The 17,355-nt window shown below is 52.3% G+C and overlaps 1 protein-coding gene across 2 annotated transcripts; it reads left to right on the top strand.

Moving 5' to 3' along the window:
• Positions 1-4,164: 4,164 nt before the first annotated feature.
• On the top strand, positions 4,165-16,718 carry SERPINF1 (serpin family F member 1). Of its 2 annotated transcripts, none has more exons than XM_061562004.1 (8): positions 4,165-4,296; positions 6,737-6,817; positions 8,243-8,558; positions 10,895-11,059; positions 11,804-12,007; positions 13,446-13,603; positions 14,155-14,365; positions 15,548-16,718. In XM_061562004.1, the coding sequence occupies exons 1-8, from the start codon at positions 4,186-4,188 to the stop codon at positions 15,844-15,846; spliced, it is 1,545 nt and encodes a 514-aa protein (XP_061417988.1). In that variant the 5' UTR covers positions 4,165-4,185; the 3' UTR covers positions 15,847-16,718. The 2 variants fall into 2 exon arrangements, with proteins under 2 accessions (XP_061417988.1, XP_061417989.1); XM_061562005.1 differs by lacking the exon at positions 4,165-4,296 and adding an exon at positions 5,468-5,576.
• Positions 16,719-17,355: the final 637 nt, after the last annotated feature.

The following is a 17,355-nucleotide window of genomic DNA, read 5'->3' as shown; positions in this document are numbered from 1 at the left end:
TCCCCTCTCCACCCTCAACGTAGACCGCGAGACGGCACCACCACCACCACCACAAGAAAGAGCCTCTCCCACCGGGCTCCAAGCCACCTTGAGCCCGAACAGCTGGAGGCGTTGACGGCGCGGCTCAGCCAGGGAGCGTCCCAGCGCGCTCCCGACGCGATGAGGATCCTTCCTCGGCGTGAGCGACAGACCATGGGGCTACTCGCGTCGTACGCCTGGCGCGGATGGAATTGACTTTCATAATATAGGGATGGGTTTCGATTTAAAGCTTTCGTGACTGCAGGGATTCATCTTCTTGGTTCTTTCGGTAAAGTCACGTAGAAGGGAAGTAATAAAATAATAAAAATAAAACATAATAAAATAATTCTCACGACGTTTCGGCCACAACGCAAGCAGCCGTCCTCAGGTGAAAACCAGGTCTGTCGAGGCGACAGCGTCTGAATGAAACAGCACCACGCTTGGAGCATATATTTAAGCTGGGTTGGAAGGGGGGGAAAGGGCGCCTTGACAAAAGAATTTGCATATCAAGAGGAATTTATCATATTTATGGGAAATGCAGGTATGTGATTAGTACTACTTATGCCCGTGCATTATGCAGGATTAGCAGCATCAAAATATAGGGATGGTTTTTTTTTGGGTCGTAAATATATCAATGTGTCGTTAAACCCCGCCGCCACCGAGAACACAGCCAGTTAGTAAGGTTTGTCGCGTAAACAGAACATGCCAATTCGTTACGAGTACAACATAATACAGGTTTTTTTTTTGGTTGGGTTAGATCGCGTAAATATGTTAATGTGTCGTTAAACCCCACCGCCACCCCGAACACAGCCAGTTAGTAAGGTTTGTCACGTGAACAGAACATGCCAATTCGTTACGAGTACAGCAACATCGGGTGTGTGTTGGAGAGCAAATCCACAACTTTTACAATGCGAGTACGAGTGTTTCGCCAGTAATTACAACTAGCATCATCAGACGACAGCCAGATTTGTGGAGAACTCATCGTGCAAGGCTGTGAGCCTCTCTGGACAGGGTAGCTTTGGGCTAACAAAAGGCGACGCTGGTGGCGCTACTTAGCGGGCCTTGATTTCAAACCAGAAGTTGTCCTGGAAAACGATGTACTCCCTCCCCCTGTTAACTGGACCCCAACTGGTACGTAACGACAATGTAACAGCACTTCAAACGTGATTACGGTTTAATTTAATCTCGTTCGCTTACCATCAATGTGAGAATCCCAAGAACACCGCACACGTATCGTCCACGTGCTTGACTGATGCAGAGCAGTGCCCTTAGGGCAGATGCAGAGGCTGGCTGAAGTGTTTGTTTCGTTTTTCAATCCTGGGAGCCGAATCCGACCTGCTCCCAAATTTCGGCTTCACCGCGAGAGGCGGTGCCGTGAACATGTCAGCGACGTAAATTCTAGCGATGTCGACGATGATGATCATGATCATGTCGTTGTTGCTGTTCGTGATATTAATAAAAGAAAAACAAACCGACGGTGGTCTGAACGCCCATGAGTGAGTTATTGTCAATCGGCGAAGCGGTGGCTACAAGACAGCCAGTCCAGGTGTATAGATGGCATCTACAGCAGGGGACCAAGACGCTCAAATAAGGGGAGGGTGGGGAGGAATTGATTTGGTAATTGCATTTTTAAAATTACCTAGCCGATATATATAGTGTTTTTTTAAAAAATGTTAACACTTATATGGGACCGTCGTTTTTAATGGAAAAAGAACGGATAATACACTTAAACATGATAACAAAAGTACGTTAATAGCTTCAAAAAGTCAAAGCGTCTCCCACGTGTTCGCCATCATTGTCAACGCGTGCCTGGAATCTTCTCCAGGTGGTCTCTAGAGCCCCGAAGGCACATTTGTCGTGGTATAGTTGCAAATTCTCAGAAGTGTGAACATTTTTTGAAGCACGCTGTATTAAGTACTTCACGAGCAAGTAACACAAATATCTCTGAAACAAATTAGGTGAGCAACGATAACCGTTAGATAGTTGAAAACGGACTAAACGATTATCGTGAGAATTTATATCGTGCGACGTATCGTGGTGTGGATGTATGCTGACACCCTCTCTCATCAGTGTCGGATTATCCTAGTAGCAAAAGTAGCTACATATGTAGTAGCTACACATGCAGTAGCTACTACATACGCATCGCACTAGGTACTCATTTGAGGCTGAGTCGACCTAGGGGAGGCCCAGGACCGGTTCAGATAATCGTCACTGGTGTTGACCGTGAGCGGGAATTGAACTCGGGTCGCCGCGTTCGCAGCGCAGCGCGCTAACCGCTGCACCACCGCTCCCCACACACAACACGCACTGACACACAGAGCAAGGCACCCCAACAACCCGGGCGGTACCAGCAGAGGGCGCTGTTTACATCTCAACGCCAGCACAGAGAGTTGGGGCACTAAAGGATTCATTCACCAGGGACGCGTTTCGTAGAATCGTCGGCATCGTGGTTCGAGAAACAAAAATGCCACTGCGGTCCTGGGATCACGAGTTTTATTTTTCTCGGCGTCTTCCCACCCCCATCCCCAACATCTCGCGCCCTCCTCAATCACTGAGAGTGATGGTGTCCATGGCAGATGACTCTACACCTTTCGCGATGTTTGACGTCACGTTTTCGGACCGATCCGAAACAATTCCTTCCTCGTACCGATCCGAAATGTCGCGTCCGTGCACCATTTTCAGTGATTTTTTTCTTCTTCCTTAAGATGAATCCAAGAATCGACGACGCAATCCCTAACCGCTTGTTTACTACATTACGGGTACCCGCCAATCAGAGGTGGGTGCCACCTTTGTCTCCTGTGACTTAAAATGAAAACCAATTTAGAAGCAAAAAAAAATGACATTGTATCGCCTTGTAGATTATTAAATTGGCGGTCAATTTGTTATTTGTTTTTTTTACCATCAGCATCACCAGTCATCACCACTAAGGCGGCTATTGCACGGCGGTGGTGTCAATGCACGTGGCCTTAATCCAGCAAACTGCGGTGGCAATTTCGCGAAACTCTCTTCTCGCTGAGCGCCGTGGAGGTGCCATACCCTGGCTTGCCAGTAGATGGTGGCACAACAAGTGTGCACTTATCGACATCTGTTCCATCTGTATGGGATAGAGTGCTTGGGTTTTCTTCGAAAATTGATAAATACTTATTGTCTAAAACCATATCTATGCGTTACCAATTGTAAAAACGTTGTGAGATGCAATCTGCATGAATGCCGCTATAAAAAAAATTAATAAATTATCATAATCATATCCAGCACGACACACGCCGCGTGGAGTAGCCTCGATCCAGCAGCAGTGGATCGACGGACGGGCTGTACATGCACATGTGCACTCACAAAAGTTGCATTTGTAAAAGGGGGATCGTTCTGAGCGCTGCTGCAACTCTGGGATCAGTGCCTTTCAGGAAGGAGAGAGAGAAAAAAAAGAAATCATCGCGGTCTGAGAAACAAAAAATGTCATTGTCACCTTCATGCCAAATACTCAGCCCACATCTTAGCGCGCCCGTGACGAGTGGGATCTGCCCGGCGACTTGACGCGTTACGGTGGTGCCACATCATCACTCGGGAGAGCCTCGCTTGAGGAAATATTTAAAGCCTCCGTATTAATTGGAGGCATTCCGGGTTGTTTGGTTTCAACTCAGAAGCCGAGCAGGGGGTGAGCGTGGATCCAAGCGTGCTTGGACGAGTGACCACTATGTAAGCCAGGATTGTCGATTCTGGGTTTCACCGCCCATAATTGAATTTCCTTCTCGGTTGTGGCGAATTCAAGGTCTCTGCCGAGCCATAAATTTAATGCACGCAACAAAAAACGCCATCACATAAAATCCCACAACTGGATTTGTTTTTTTTCTCTCTCTTTCTCTCGAATTAAGTATTTGAGCTGATATTTGACGCACACCCATTATTTTTTATCTCATGAATCCACGACCGCTTGAGTTCCCTGAGGCTCCGAAGCTTTCACTTGGGTTTGCATTGACCTCGTGCGCACACCATCGGAACCACTTTGACAGAGGTTCGGGTTTGAAGTCTCGGGGGCCCCGACGAGGGAAGAGCCAGGGTGGCGATTCTCTCTCTCTCTCGCAAATATTTGCCGTGTCCGAGACAAATATTTACCCCCCCCCCCCGTGCAAGCAGAGAAAGAGAGAAAAAAAAGAATGATAATATAAATAAATGAACGGCTTTCCGCAGTTGGCCCTCTTTCGTACAAACACACACAGTCTTCTGCTGCGAGTCTGCACAGATCCTCTCTTCTTCCTGGCTCCGAGAACTACCACTGACAAGGTACCGTATGGCAATTCATATTTACTTTCGTTTGACTTTACAAATTGTTGCTATGTGATGTAGTAACTGTACGGTCCTTTGTCAAAATCCACTGCTGGATGAAGGCCTCCGCGTCACGGCTGCCACCCGTCCTGGTTTTTCCCAGGATCGTCCTTGATTTAAAGGCAATGTCCTGGGAAATCTAATTGCACAGATACACTGTGTCAGTCGGACACACTGAGTCAGTGTCTGAAACGTGTTTTTTTGCTCTGGCAATGTATCCCATTGTCGGTGACGGGAAAAGTCGACGCAACACTGATTTTTCACCGGAACATGATTTGGACCCTTCATGTATAAACTAGGGTTGCTGCAGTATGGCGATGTATTTGTACGGTGTAAGATTCACGATGGATAAGCCACGATTACCGTCTGTTTATCTTAGTATCGTATCGTGATTATCGATACTTAGCTTTTGTGGTTAATGCAGACATAATTCCTTGTAAAAGGTTTCAGTTTGGTGTTTTAACATCTTAACACAACTGTTTTGTTGCCAGAAAAAAGGGGAAAAACCCTATTATCTTATTAATTGCCTTTTGAAATATTATATTTCTACTCACAAAATATGAAATAAACAACCTCAATAAATGAAAGTTGTAAATAAATCAACAGCATATTTATCCATGCAAAATAATTCGAGTTGAAGCCAAATGATTTCCGGAGTAATAATCAACAAGGTGGTGATATGACGCTCACCACCTGAGTAGTTCATTTCATTCTTGAATGACTTTCTGGTGTGTAAATACACGACATCGATTGCAGTGGTTATAAGTCCCGTGGCAGGTTTACGTTTGAGCGAACCGCAGTTTGAATCACTTTCAAGTGCACCCTCGTTCGCAACTCAAAGCACAACGACGCAACATCACGATGCGACGACGTTGCGACGTCAAACATCGTTACAAATGTGTGGGGATTCACGTCGCGATAATCGTAACAATGAATGGCGTGTACGTATCGCATTATTCATACGTTTGATTTTTTTTTGCAACAAGATCAGCAGAGATTAAAAATAAAATAAAAAAACGTTGTTGGTATTTGCAGAATAAGCTTGGTAGATACGCGTATCGGCCATCTGAGATAGGCTCTGACAGGGCAGCCCCTATCAAAGGTCAATGACAGGCACGGGGGGACGTTTGTTTAACGCTGGGGTTTTTTAGGCGGGGAGCGGTGGCGCAGTGGTTAGCTCACTGCGCTACGAACCAAGCGACCTGCCTTTAAAGCTCCGGCCGCGGCTGATATCAGTGGTGAGTGATGAATCGGAACCGGTCCTACTACACCCCCCGCTGCCCCCCTGCCCCAACTCGCACCGACCATCCTGGTGAGGTATGGTCAAATAGCCCGAACGACCGAAACGGTATGGGGAGGACAATTCATCCAGCAGTGGATTGAGCAAGGACTCAATCCTTGCGTTACATTAGGAGGAGGGGGTGGGTAAAGTGTAAGGGGCTGGTGATTGGGATGCGGATGAGGAAATGCGGTCAGGAAGAGTTTTCTCTGAACAACAGAGCTCACCCGCGGACTGAAGTTTAACAAACAGCACAAAACTGAAAGACGGAGGGGGGGAATTTCACCATTCTCGCTTGCGTGGGAGACCTCGCGGATACGTGTGTGCCTATGTGTGTGCAGACCTGGTGGGGAGCGGTAGTGTAGCGGTTAGCGCGCTGCGCTGCGAACCTGGCGATCTGAATTCGATATCCCGCTCACCGCCAACACCCAGTGACGATTATCTGAATCTGTCCTGGGCCTCCCCTAAGTCGACTCAGCCTCAAATAAGTACCCGGTGCAATGTGCGAGCATCGCCACTAGGGAGACAAAGGCGGCCGGGCGTGGTGTTGGCCACCGACCCCCTCGTGTGCCGTGCCGGCCTTCACAGGTGCTCGCGAACAGCACTTGCCCCAACAGTCTATTAAGGCTACACAGGGGATCTTTGTGTTTATTTGCGTGTGTGTGTATGCTCCGATCTCTGCGACGATCAGCGTCACCTGTGGCTAAGCGTGGTTGGCGTGAGCCCTGATGCAAGGCATGACATGGGGCCCACCTGTCCAGTCCGTTCTCCCTGCACAACGCCCCCCCCCCACCCCCCTCTTCACGGACTGGCGTCTGTTCGCCTTCGAGCCACGGGCCACGTGCCCCCGTGCAGCTGCACCGCCTGCACACTCGATAGCTACGCGATTGCTAATTAATAAATGAAATGAAAAGTTAATTCAGTTCATCTGTGGGGAGATGACACAGTGGCAACCATTGGACAGCGAATTTTAATGCGTTTTCAATTAGGCGGGCGTGGGTTAGCGTCGTAACAAAACATATTTCCAGGATACCTAAAAAAAATTCACGATGAGAGGCGAATATTGAACGCCGATGCTGATGATGATGGCGAGGATGGTTTCTGGCGTGCTTCTTGCAGGTGAAGATGAGGAAGTTGCTGGTGCTGCTCCTCTTTGTCTCGCTGCTGCTGGATCTGGCCACGGCCCAGGATCCACCGAGAGTGCGTATCTCAATGTCACAAACACTAATCTACACACACAAAACAAAGATCCCCCGTAAGTCCTTAAATGCTGTTGGGGCAAGTGCTGTTAGCAAGCATTCTATGAAGGCCGGCATGGCACACGAGGGGGGTTGGTGACCAGCACCACGCCCGGCCGCCTTTGTATCCCCATTGGCGATGTTTACACACAGCACCACATAATCATTTGAGGCTGAATCGACCTAGGGGAGGCCCAGGATTAGTTTAGGTAATCGTCACTGGTGTTGGCCGTGAGCGGGAATCGAACACGGGTCGCTGGATTCGTAGCGCAACGCGCTAACCGCCACACTACCGCTCCCCACAAAGACAAACACACACAAAGCCTCAAAGACACTCACTAAGTTACATACACACGCACACAGAGGCTTAAAGACACACATACACACACAATTCTTTATCACTGGTACATCCGAGCCAAGCCAGCGTGGGGCCCTCACTTTACGGGTAGATTTTCCGTGCCGGGCCAGAACCACGCCGTGCTACGCAGGCCTCACAAGACATCAGAAACTAGCTTGGGGCCAAGCAGGGCCAGGCGCGGGGCTAATGACGCTTTCATCGCTGTGGGGACACGGCGTCACCGCGTGGCCTCACGTGTGTCTCGACTTGGTGATTATTAAAAAAAATGAAATTACAATAAAAACATTTTTTTATTACAATACATTTTTTTTAATGACAATTTTTTTTTATTGTGATTGGGTAGTTCTTATAGTTGAACTCTACAACGGTGGTTTTTCAAGTCGCTGGTTTAAGCTAAAGTCTTAATGAGAATGCTGCTTTAAGAAGTTATTTAATTTGGGCACACAACTGGTGGTAATGCAGACAGCGAAGCTACGAGTACGTACAGAGTTGATCATAGTGACTCCCGTTATCGCATTTCAAATTTGTTTAAGTAGTCCTGGATATCCTTTTGGAGGACCCTCAATATCGGAGGTTCTAAGCTGCAGCCTTCTGCATTAGTCCGGTCCAAAGGGCCAACAGGTTATGTGGCCAGTAACAAACAGCACCGTCAAAGTCGTAAGAAACGCGTAACGCGTTTCTTGAATTGAACGACAATGATGAGGACTTGTGGAAAATGGACGACGGGAGGAAATTTCAAAGTCGAGCAGTAAGACGGAAGAGGCAGAAGGGGAGAGAAGTGTTTGCGTGCGGCCTCCAGTGCGTTGGTAGAACGCGGTGTGGACGAGATGGAGCAGTCAATCTGGTAGGCCAAGTCCGCAGCGCGCGAGCGAAGAAACCAACGGGTGAAATTTCCACGAGAAAACAGCAGCCACCGTCGTCGTGATAGAAGAGTGATCAGCAGGCGACTAACCACCGGTGAGCGAGTCCTGACCGTGCCCCCCCTCCCTCCGCCATGCCCCCCACCCGGCTCAACCTCTCCCTCGCAAGGTGAGGAAACCCCGGCCGCCCCCCAAACCCAAGCGTCCACCCAAGAGGCCGGCCAAGCCGCGGGTGACCCAGCCTCCTCCTCCACCTCCTCCTGCAGCGACCGCGGCGGCGGCGGCGGCGGCGGCGGCTCCCAACGAAGACGGCGCGGGCGACGCGGAGGAGGACCTCACTCCGTTCCCCGACAAGATGCTGGCGCGCGCCCACGCCAACTTCGGCCTCGAGGTCTTTCGGCGAGCGGCGGCGGCGGCTGACGAGCGCAGCAACGTGTTGCTGTCGCCCATCGCGTTGTCCACCTCGCTGTCCATGCTGCTACTGGGTGAGGCCCCTACCGCCGTGCGCGCGCGTCGTCAGCCGCCGGTGTTGGGGGTCACGCGCGCGCGAGTGGCCACGGTAGTAGCGGTAGAAGAGTGATCAGGAGGTGACTGGCCACCGGTGAGCAAGCCCTCTGCGCTTCCGTATACACGTGGATATATAGAAATATTTTTTGGTGAATTCACTACTCATTTCGATTTAAAGCTTTCGTGACTGTAGGGATTCATCTTCTTGGTTCTTTCGGTAAAGTCACGTAGAATGGAAATAATAAAATAATAAAAATAAAACATAATAAAATAATTCTGTCATCTCGACAGACCTATTCTCCACCTGAGGACGGCTGCTTGCATTGTGGCCGAAACGTCGTGAGAATTATTTAATGTTATATTTTTATTATTTTATTATTTACATTCTACGTGACTTTCCCGAAAGAACCAAGAAGATCACTACTCATTTTGATTTTAAAAAATCACTAAATAATAACTATAATGCCCTTTATCCCGGAAGAGCCTCGCTGAGTCTCAAGACTCTTTTTTACAGGAGGGTCCTGCCACCCCAATTCGCGTTTAAATAAGGAGCGTTTTACTTCGTGTGGGAGGAAACTGAAGTGCCTGGAGAAAACCCCCCACGCATACGAGGGAGATGCCAGCACTCAGAGGTACGCACGAACGGGTCCATAAACCCACTTGCTGTACTGCCATATCCTGGCTAATGACGAGAAAGGTCGCACTCGTTACACACAAAGTGCTTGCCACAAATGAACCACAATGCCTTGCTGATTTCGTCAAGGAGCATAAACCATCATCACGCGAACTCCGCTCATCCTCGCAGCCATCGAACAAAGACGGTCACTGCATTGGGCGCTTCAGATTGGCTTTTGTGGCCGTCTGGAACGCTCTTCCTTCCGATATCAGAAAGCCACTGAAGTTATCCCATTTTAAATCATCTGGATTGACAAACTCATTTATTTAGAACTGCCTTTTGTGTTTTTAGTTTGTTGTCCTTCCCCCGCACCTCCGATTAGCACGGTTGGCTACGTACGGTGCAAAAGAAGTTTCACATACATACATACATTCGTATAGAAAGCCCAAGCGGGCTGGAAGTTTTAACTGATCCACGAAAGCTTGGCTCCACGGTACCCGATCACGCTCGTGTGGCGTCGGAGTGAGCCAAGCATTGACCAAGGGGGAAAATAATTAAGCCCAGACAATCAATGGTGGATCAGCCTACAATGATGGATGTTCGAGTCAGATGTCATCCGTGCAACAGTTAAGGACCTGGCAGGACGGGGGAAGTGGTTGCATCAGCAGCACTGGCCGTGATGACCTTTTGAACTCAAAAGTTAATGGTTATTTTGTTTATACATTTATTATGCTTGTTTACCCAAAACGGCTCGGAATCAGCAGGTTTACAGCTCAATTCATGTTTAGGGGGAGACTGACTTCAACCCATCATCCCCGTGGGGGTCGATAAAATAGTTACCATTCGGTGTAGAAGTCAACAGTGGTTTGTCCTATAGGCGAGACCTGCCCCTGCCATGGGAATTGTGGATTTTCCACCACCGGCTCAGGTTGTTGTATTTTTTTTCTACAATTCCCCTCTGTTATTTAAGTCGAGTGTCCGTAAATGGATATCTTCATACATTGTATGTTCTGTGTATGCATGTTAGTGTGATGTGTGTACTTGTTGGGTCAACCTAAAATAAACTATTGTTTTTTTTTACCAGGTATGGCCCACTGAGCGATGTAGCTCTTTTTCGGAGGCGACCTGGCCACATACGATAGCTCAACGAAGTGGCTTGTCATCATGTGCACATGTACATAGCAGCCAAATAATCTAAACGCGTGTTGATTCTAAATTTGGAGGGAGACACCGGAGGACCTGGAGAAAAATCCACAAGTCCACGGGGAGAGAGAGAGAGAACATGCAAACTCCAAATACGCTGCAGGCGTGAGGGTGGGGATCGAACCCACGATCTCCTGTATACCAGGCAATGTCATTAACATATCCTAGCTACCGTGATGATGATGAGAGAGAGACACCGCAAACTCCCAATATACAGCAGGCGTCCGGGTCGGGATGGAACCCACGATCTCCTGTATACCAGGCGAGGTAGTTAACATCTCGCCACCGCGGCGCCTCAAAGTGCAGTTCAGAGAGGGAGCATTCTTTCAGGCCGGGACGGCGCTCAAGGGTGGCGAGAGAATAGGTGAGGACTGGGGGGGGGGGGGGGGGGGGGGGGGGGGGGCTAGAGGCGGTATGTCCATGAGCGAGTGCCGGTCGCGTCTCACGGCCGTGGTTGCGTCCGCCCCCCCACCCCCCCACCCCTCGGTGCGGCAGGAGCGGCCCCGGGCTCGAGCTCGTGGAAGCGGCTGAGCAAGGCGCTCAACTACGACACCGTGCAGCAGGGAGACGTGCACGACCTGCAGCGGCAGCTGTTGGCGACACTCGGCTCCGAGGCGAAGGGGCAGCAGCAGCACGCGGCGCGAGTTTACCTGCGGAGAGGTGCGTGCCAGCGTGCTTGCGCGCGCACGTGCGTGCAGAACGGTGGGCGGGGAGCGGTGGTGCAGTGGTTAGCGCACTGCGTTACGCGTGCATGTGTGTGTGCAGAAGTGTGGGGGAAGGGGCGGTGGTGCAGTGGTTAGCGCACTGCGCCAGGTGTGCACGTGTGTGTGTGAAGAACAGTGGGGGAAGCGGCGGTGCGGTAGTTAGCGCACTGCACTATGTATGCGCGCATGCGTTTGTGCATAGAACGATGGATGGGTAGCAGTGGCACAGTGGTTCGCTCAAAACGTCGTCTATTATATTTTATAACATATTTATATATATTTTATTATATTATGTTTTATTTTTATTATTTTATTATTTCCCTTCTACGTGACTTTACCCTTCTACGTGACTTTACCCTTCTACGTGACTTTACCGAAAGAACCAATAAGATGAATCCCTGCAGTCACGAAAGCTTTCAATCGAAATTTATATTTAAATACTTCCCTTTTAAGGCCACTGTTATTAGCGCGTGTGTTGAGCGTTTGTTGTTAATTGTGCTTATGCAGCACTGGTCAATGCAGCAGCTGCATCACCACAAACATAATTAGCTTCGCATTCGGAACGCTTCGAGTGAAATGAGTGTCCGTGCAAACCCACGCGTGTGCGCGCGCGCGAGACTCATGCTGAAGTCGTCTGCACCTCCCCCCCCCTCTTCCTCGCTCACTCCTCCTCGTCCTCCTCCTCCGTCACCGCGCACAGGGCTTCCCCCGAAGGAGGCGTACGTCGCCGACGTTCTCAAGTTCTACGGCACGGAGCCTAAGGTGCTGAGCGGCTCCACGGGCCGGGACCTGCAGGACATCAACGGCTGGCTCTCCCAGCGGACGAGCGGCGTGCTACGTGACGCCGTGCCGGCTCTGCCCGCCGACCTCTCGCTGCTGCTCGTGTCCGCGATGCACGTCAAGGGTCCGACTCGACACTTCAGCACCATGGCCAGCAGCTCGAAAGACAATTATTTACTATTTTTAAATCCTTTATATTAAGTTCGCTTGCTTGCTTGCTTGCGTGCTTGCGTGCTTGCTTACGACCGTGCAAATCTTTCGGTCGTTTTTTAACCCACTTCCCGTGATCCAATCGAGCTGACATTTTCCACACAGACTCGTTGTGCGTGACAATTAATGTTCGTGAAAATTTTTTTTCCAAAATTTTACACTTTTTAGGACAAAAATATTATATTTAATTACCAATTGCTTAATGGTGCAATGCAATCATCTGACCCATAGGAGGCAGCCATCTCAAGCCAGAGGACGAGAGGACTCTAGCCGCCACGCATATAAAGGATTTATAGTGAAAAACTTTGTTTTCACGGGTTATACTTGTTACGATATATATTTTTATTTTACTAGGTAAGGCCCACTGAGCTAGATAGACTCTTTTTCAGTTGCGACCTGGTTATCACAAATAATGGTTCAACGAAGTGGCTTATCATAATCACGTCGAAATGTATAGCAGCCAGATACTCTAAATGCACGACGTGCATCTAAATGCAGAGGAAAAAACCGGAGGCCCCGGAGATAAATCCACGTGACCACGGGGACAAAGACATTTAAACTCCAAATATACAGCAGCAGCAGGCGTCGGCGTCGGGATCGGGATCGAACCCACGACCTCCTGTATACCAGGCGAGGTAGTTAACATCTCGCCACCACAGCGCCCAAATATAATAATACAGTGTAATCATAACACCTATATGAAGGGTGCGTATTTGCGTGTGAGGATGTGCCGAAACATCCTCTACAATTTCAAGACCCCGTTCATCGCTGCGGCGTCTCAAAATGCCACCGCCGTCTCAAGGCCATGGCGTAGCGCGGCTGGCATAGATGGGCTCTGGGTGCAAGGGTTACAATGCCCCCCCCTCTGCTCAATGTCGCTTGCTTTTCGTAGCCAAGAGCCCTGGGCCCCTCCGGCCCGCCAATGCCCCTCGTTGGAGTCGCGCCGCGTGAACACTCGACACCTGCGCCATTGGTGGAGGGCAGCGGTCAGAGCAAGGCGAATCGTGGGCCAAATCCCAGGTCCCGCGACAAACGCGGAGACACTTTCGCCAAAGCTGTAGCCGCACGTCAAAGCAGACGAAACTGAAGCCACTGAGTTGTACCGTGACTTTAATCATCGTCGCCAGAGGCCGATCTGGAAGTGCCCCAAGCGGAGGGCAATCCCGAAAAGTGAAGCTCATTAAACAGGGCCCTATAATCCACAATGATAATACAAAACAACGATCGACGCGTTTTCTCCTCTGTTCAACATCAATAAGCTACCGGCGGTATTGATGTTGCATGACCACGACGACCCGTGACTTCTCTCTCGCTCTGCTGCTGTCACCACCACCACCAACAACCACTCACAGCCAAGTGGGCGCTGCAGTTCCCGCCGGAGGAGACGGCGCAGAGCGTCTTCCACGCGGGCGGCGGGAAGCAGCGGGGCCCCGTGGCGCTCCGCGTGGCCACGATGCACCGTGACGACGTGCCCATCCGCTACGGCCTCGACACCGAGCTCGGTTGCCAGGTAAAGCCGTCGGCAACTCCCCCCCGTCCTGCTCCCCCCCTACTTCCCCCCCTGCTCTCCCCCCCCCTGCCCTGCTCCCCCCCCCCCTGCCCTGCTCCCCACCCCCCTGCCCTGCTCCCCACCCCCCTGCCCTGCTCCCCACCCCCCTGCCCTGCTCCCCACCCCCCCTGCCCTGCTCTCCCACCCCCCTGCCCTGCTCCCCCCCCCCTGCCCTGCTCCCCCCCCGGCCCTGCTCTCCCCCCCCCCCCTTCCCTGCTCTCCCCCCCCCTGCCCTGCTCTCCCCCCCCCCTTCCCCCTGCCCTGCTCTCCCCCCCCCCTGCCCTGCTCCCCCCCCCTGCCCTGCCTCCCCCCCCTGCCCTGCTCCCCACCCCCCTGCCCTGCTCCCCACCCCCCCTGCCCTGCTCCCCACCCCCCCTGCCCTGCTCCCCACCCCCCTGCCCTGCTCCCCCCCCTGCCCTGCTCCCCACCCCCCTGCCCTGCTCCCCACCCTGGCCCCCCCCCCTGCCCTGCTTCCCGATACTGAACTCGACCCTGACCCCGGACCGTGACAGGTGGCCCAGCTGCCGCTGCAGGGCGGCTGCAGCCTGTTGCTGTTCGTGCCCGTGGAGGTGACGGGCAACCTGACGGTGGTGGAGGAGAGCCTCACGTCCGAGTTCGTGGCCGACATCGTGCGCGCGCTGCACTCGGTGCGGGCGCGGCTCTCCGTGCCGCGGCTCGCGCTGCGCGACGCGGGGGACCTGGCAGGAGCCGTCAAGCAGCTCAGTACGACACGCACACACAGAGACCCACTCCCGTAGTGGGGCAAGTGCTGTTAGCGAGCACCTATGAAAGCCGGCACGGCACACGAGGGGGTGGGTGGCCAGCAGCACCACGTCCGGCCGACTTTGTCTTCCGAGTGGCGATGTTTACCACACCGCACCAGGTACTCATTTTAGTCGATCTAGGGGAGGCCCAGGACCGATTCAGATAATCGTCGCTGGAATTGGCCGTCAACTCGGGTGGCCGGGTTCGTAGCGCAGCGCGCTAACCGCTACACTACCGCTCCCCCCCCCCCCACACACAAAAGACAAATATCCCCCGTATAGCGTTAGCAGCCCATTGGGGCAAGTGGTGTTAGCAGACGACGAGTGACGAGGGGGTGGGTGGCCAGCACCGCGCCCACCGCTCCGTGTCCCCGCAGTGGCGATGTTTCTACTGCGCCCCGACCCGGGGAGTTCGCTCGAGATTCACTCGTGCCCGGTCCATTCAGGAATCTCGAGTCTGTTGCACTTTAGTAAAATCTCGTCGTAAAAAAAAACTCACCTTGTTTCAACAGCCTTTCTCCGAAACTCCAGCTTCACGCAAAGCGCTCTAGAGAGAAAAAAAAAACCTGAGTTCATTCGAGTGGCGGTGTTCCCACACCCAACTTTTGTTCACCCCCCCCTCTCCCCAAGCCGTCTGAGCCAGCGCGAGAAAGTTGACCAACAAATGACCTCCCGGGAGGGAGCTCTCTTCCAGAGCTCACCCGAGCCGAGGCCCGTCCGCCAGAGGTCGCAACCGGGTACCCGATACCCGTACCCTACCCGATACCCTGGTGCGGCCGGGTACGGGTAGGCCGTGAGTCACTGATGAGTAACTGTTTGTCACTCATTTCCCAACGTCTTGTCTCTTCACACAATTCAAGTTCCTAGAATTAAGCCACCCGCGCCTGCAACATGGCTTCATCCCAGAGGTCGCAATCAGGTACCCGATACCCGTACCCTACCCGTACCCGGCGGGGTACGGGTACCCGTTTGCGACCCTGGTGCGGCCGGTTACGGGTACGGGTAAGGAATCAAAACCCGTTTGCGACCTCTGACGTTCGCCCGTCAGTGGCGCCAGCGAGCAATCGCTGGGCTGTGGCTCTGCCCCCTTAACGCATCCTCGCCACGTTCACCACGACCGCGCCTCGCCTATCACCCACAGAGCTCGAGTCGCTCTTCTCGAGCGACGCGGACCTCTCCGCGATGTCGGAGGCGCGCGTCGGCCTCGCCGTGTCGGCCGTGCGCCACGCGGCGCTGCTGGAGCTGGCCGAGGAGGGCGGCGGCGTCGTCGGTGGCGGTGGCGGCGAGGCCCTCGACGCGGCGGCCCGGGGCCGCGCCGAGGACGCGCACGTCCACCGCATGGAGTTCTCCGTGGACCGCCCTTTCATCTTCATCGTGCGGCACGACGCCACGGGCGCCCTGCCGTTGGTGGGACGAATCGTGGATCCCGCTGCCGCGTAGCCTGGAAGCCGAAAAGCACGGGAGCCTGACGGCCCGACAGCCCGATTACCCAGCAGCTCGGTAGCCTGTGACCCTGGTACCCCAGTAAGCCTGACGGCCCGACAGCCTGGCACCTCAGTCGCCTGGTACCCCGTTATCTTGACAGCCCAATTGCCCAGTAGCAAGGTAGCCTGGCACCCCAGTCGACTGGTAGCTCAGTAGTGTGACCACCTGGTAGCCCAATAGCCTCATAGCCACTCAGCCGAGTCAGCCGGTCGCTTAGAAGCCCGCTAGCCCTTTAAACCTGGAGCCCAGTTGCTGGGTCACCCGGATTTTAACCGCTTCTGCTGCACAAATCGCCTTTCGCTTGCCTACAGCTTCCCTTTGCTGCAAGCTCGCCCCGGAGAAATCCCGTACGTGTGACCTCGAGATAGTCACGTGGTGGTCCACTCACTGAACAAAGCTGTGTGGGGCGAGTGTGAGCGAGAACGCATCGTGGGCGGGGAACCTAATGACCCACGAGCCGAACACATTCCTCGACTTCATTGCCTATGACCCAGCGGCCACATGAGGAATCTCAGTCGAAAACAGCCCACGAACATTTATCCATCCATCACTGGGCTCATAAAGTAGAGCGCTAATCACTGCACCACCGCTCCCACGCACCCCCCCCCCCCCCCCCCCACACACAGAGGTGATGAGCTTAAATAACCGCAGCTGCTGAGAGGAAGCACGCGCATTGATCTTCTTCATTCAAAAACACGAGTGTTGTAATTTATTTAGAGGAAGGCGCTGACATTGCTACCACTGCTGTTTTATAAAAGTACTGATCTGCAGAAAATGTCGCACCACGCGGTGCCTTTGCCAGAATAAAGCTTGTCCACCACCCCCCCCCCCCAACGATTTGCTTACCGACGATTCTCCGAAACGCGTCTGCCCACAATGAAGTGCAAACATGTTGCTGGACGCGGGGCCGTCACAACGTGCTGCCCACCCTCCCCAACTCGTCTAGCCCCACGCGATGTTTGCCGCCCCCCCTATCCATGTGTGCCGGGGCTTGTGCCAACTTTCCTGCGGCACATGGCAACGTTTCTCCAGTCGGTGGCTGGAGTTTGGCAAACGTCGGAGCGAAGTACACGTTGCAATTTTTGCTTTACTGTACGAGGCAAAACTGCCACCAGCGTTACTGGTCACGCGGTGGAACCCAATCAAGCGTACGCTTTTACCTTACACCTCCATGGGATTCTCCGAGCAATTGGGAAGCGTGTTGAATACTCTTTTAGGTTTTTTCGGTAAAGTCACGTAGGTAAAAAATAAATAATAAATAAATTAAAATTACTAAAAGTATAATATTATCAAAAAAATATTTTTTTATTTTTTACCTACGTGACTTTACCGAAAAAACATAAGAGTATGAATCCTTGCAGCCACGAAAGCTTCAAATCTAGAATTAAGCGTGTTGAAGGCCACCGAATGAAAACCCGAGCTCAATAACAATTACGCATTCGCCCCCCAAGAAGGATATTAAAT

Source organism: Lethenteron reissneri, chromosome 28 (genome assembly GCF_015708825.2).
Source record: "Lethenteron reissneri isolate LAM-NWPU_2019-01 chromosome 28, ASM1570882v1, whole genome shotgun sequence".
In the NCBI taxonomy this organism is placed as follows: Eukaryota; Metazoa; Chordata; class Hyperoartia; order Petromyzontiformes; family Petromyzontidae; genus Lethenteron; species Lethenteron reissneri.
Note: the sequence above shows the minus strand (reverse complement) of the source record. Positions and strands in the feature narration are given on the sequence as shown.

Coding starts and splice junctions, on each gene's coding strand:
- SERPINF1 (XM_061562004.1), top strand. CDS start 4,186: ATGAACGGCTTTCCGCAGTTGGCCCTCTTTCGTACAAACACACACAGT. Junction 11,060..11,803: donor GCGAGTTTACCTGCGGAGAG/GTGCGTGCCAGC, acceptor CACCGCGCACAG/GGCTTCCCCCGAAGGAGGCG. Junction 13,604..14,154: donor ACACCGAGCTCGGTTGCCAG/GTAAAGCCGTCG, acceptor GGACCGTGACAG/GTGGCCCAGCTGCCGCTGCA.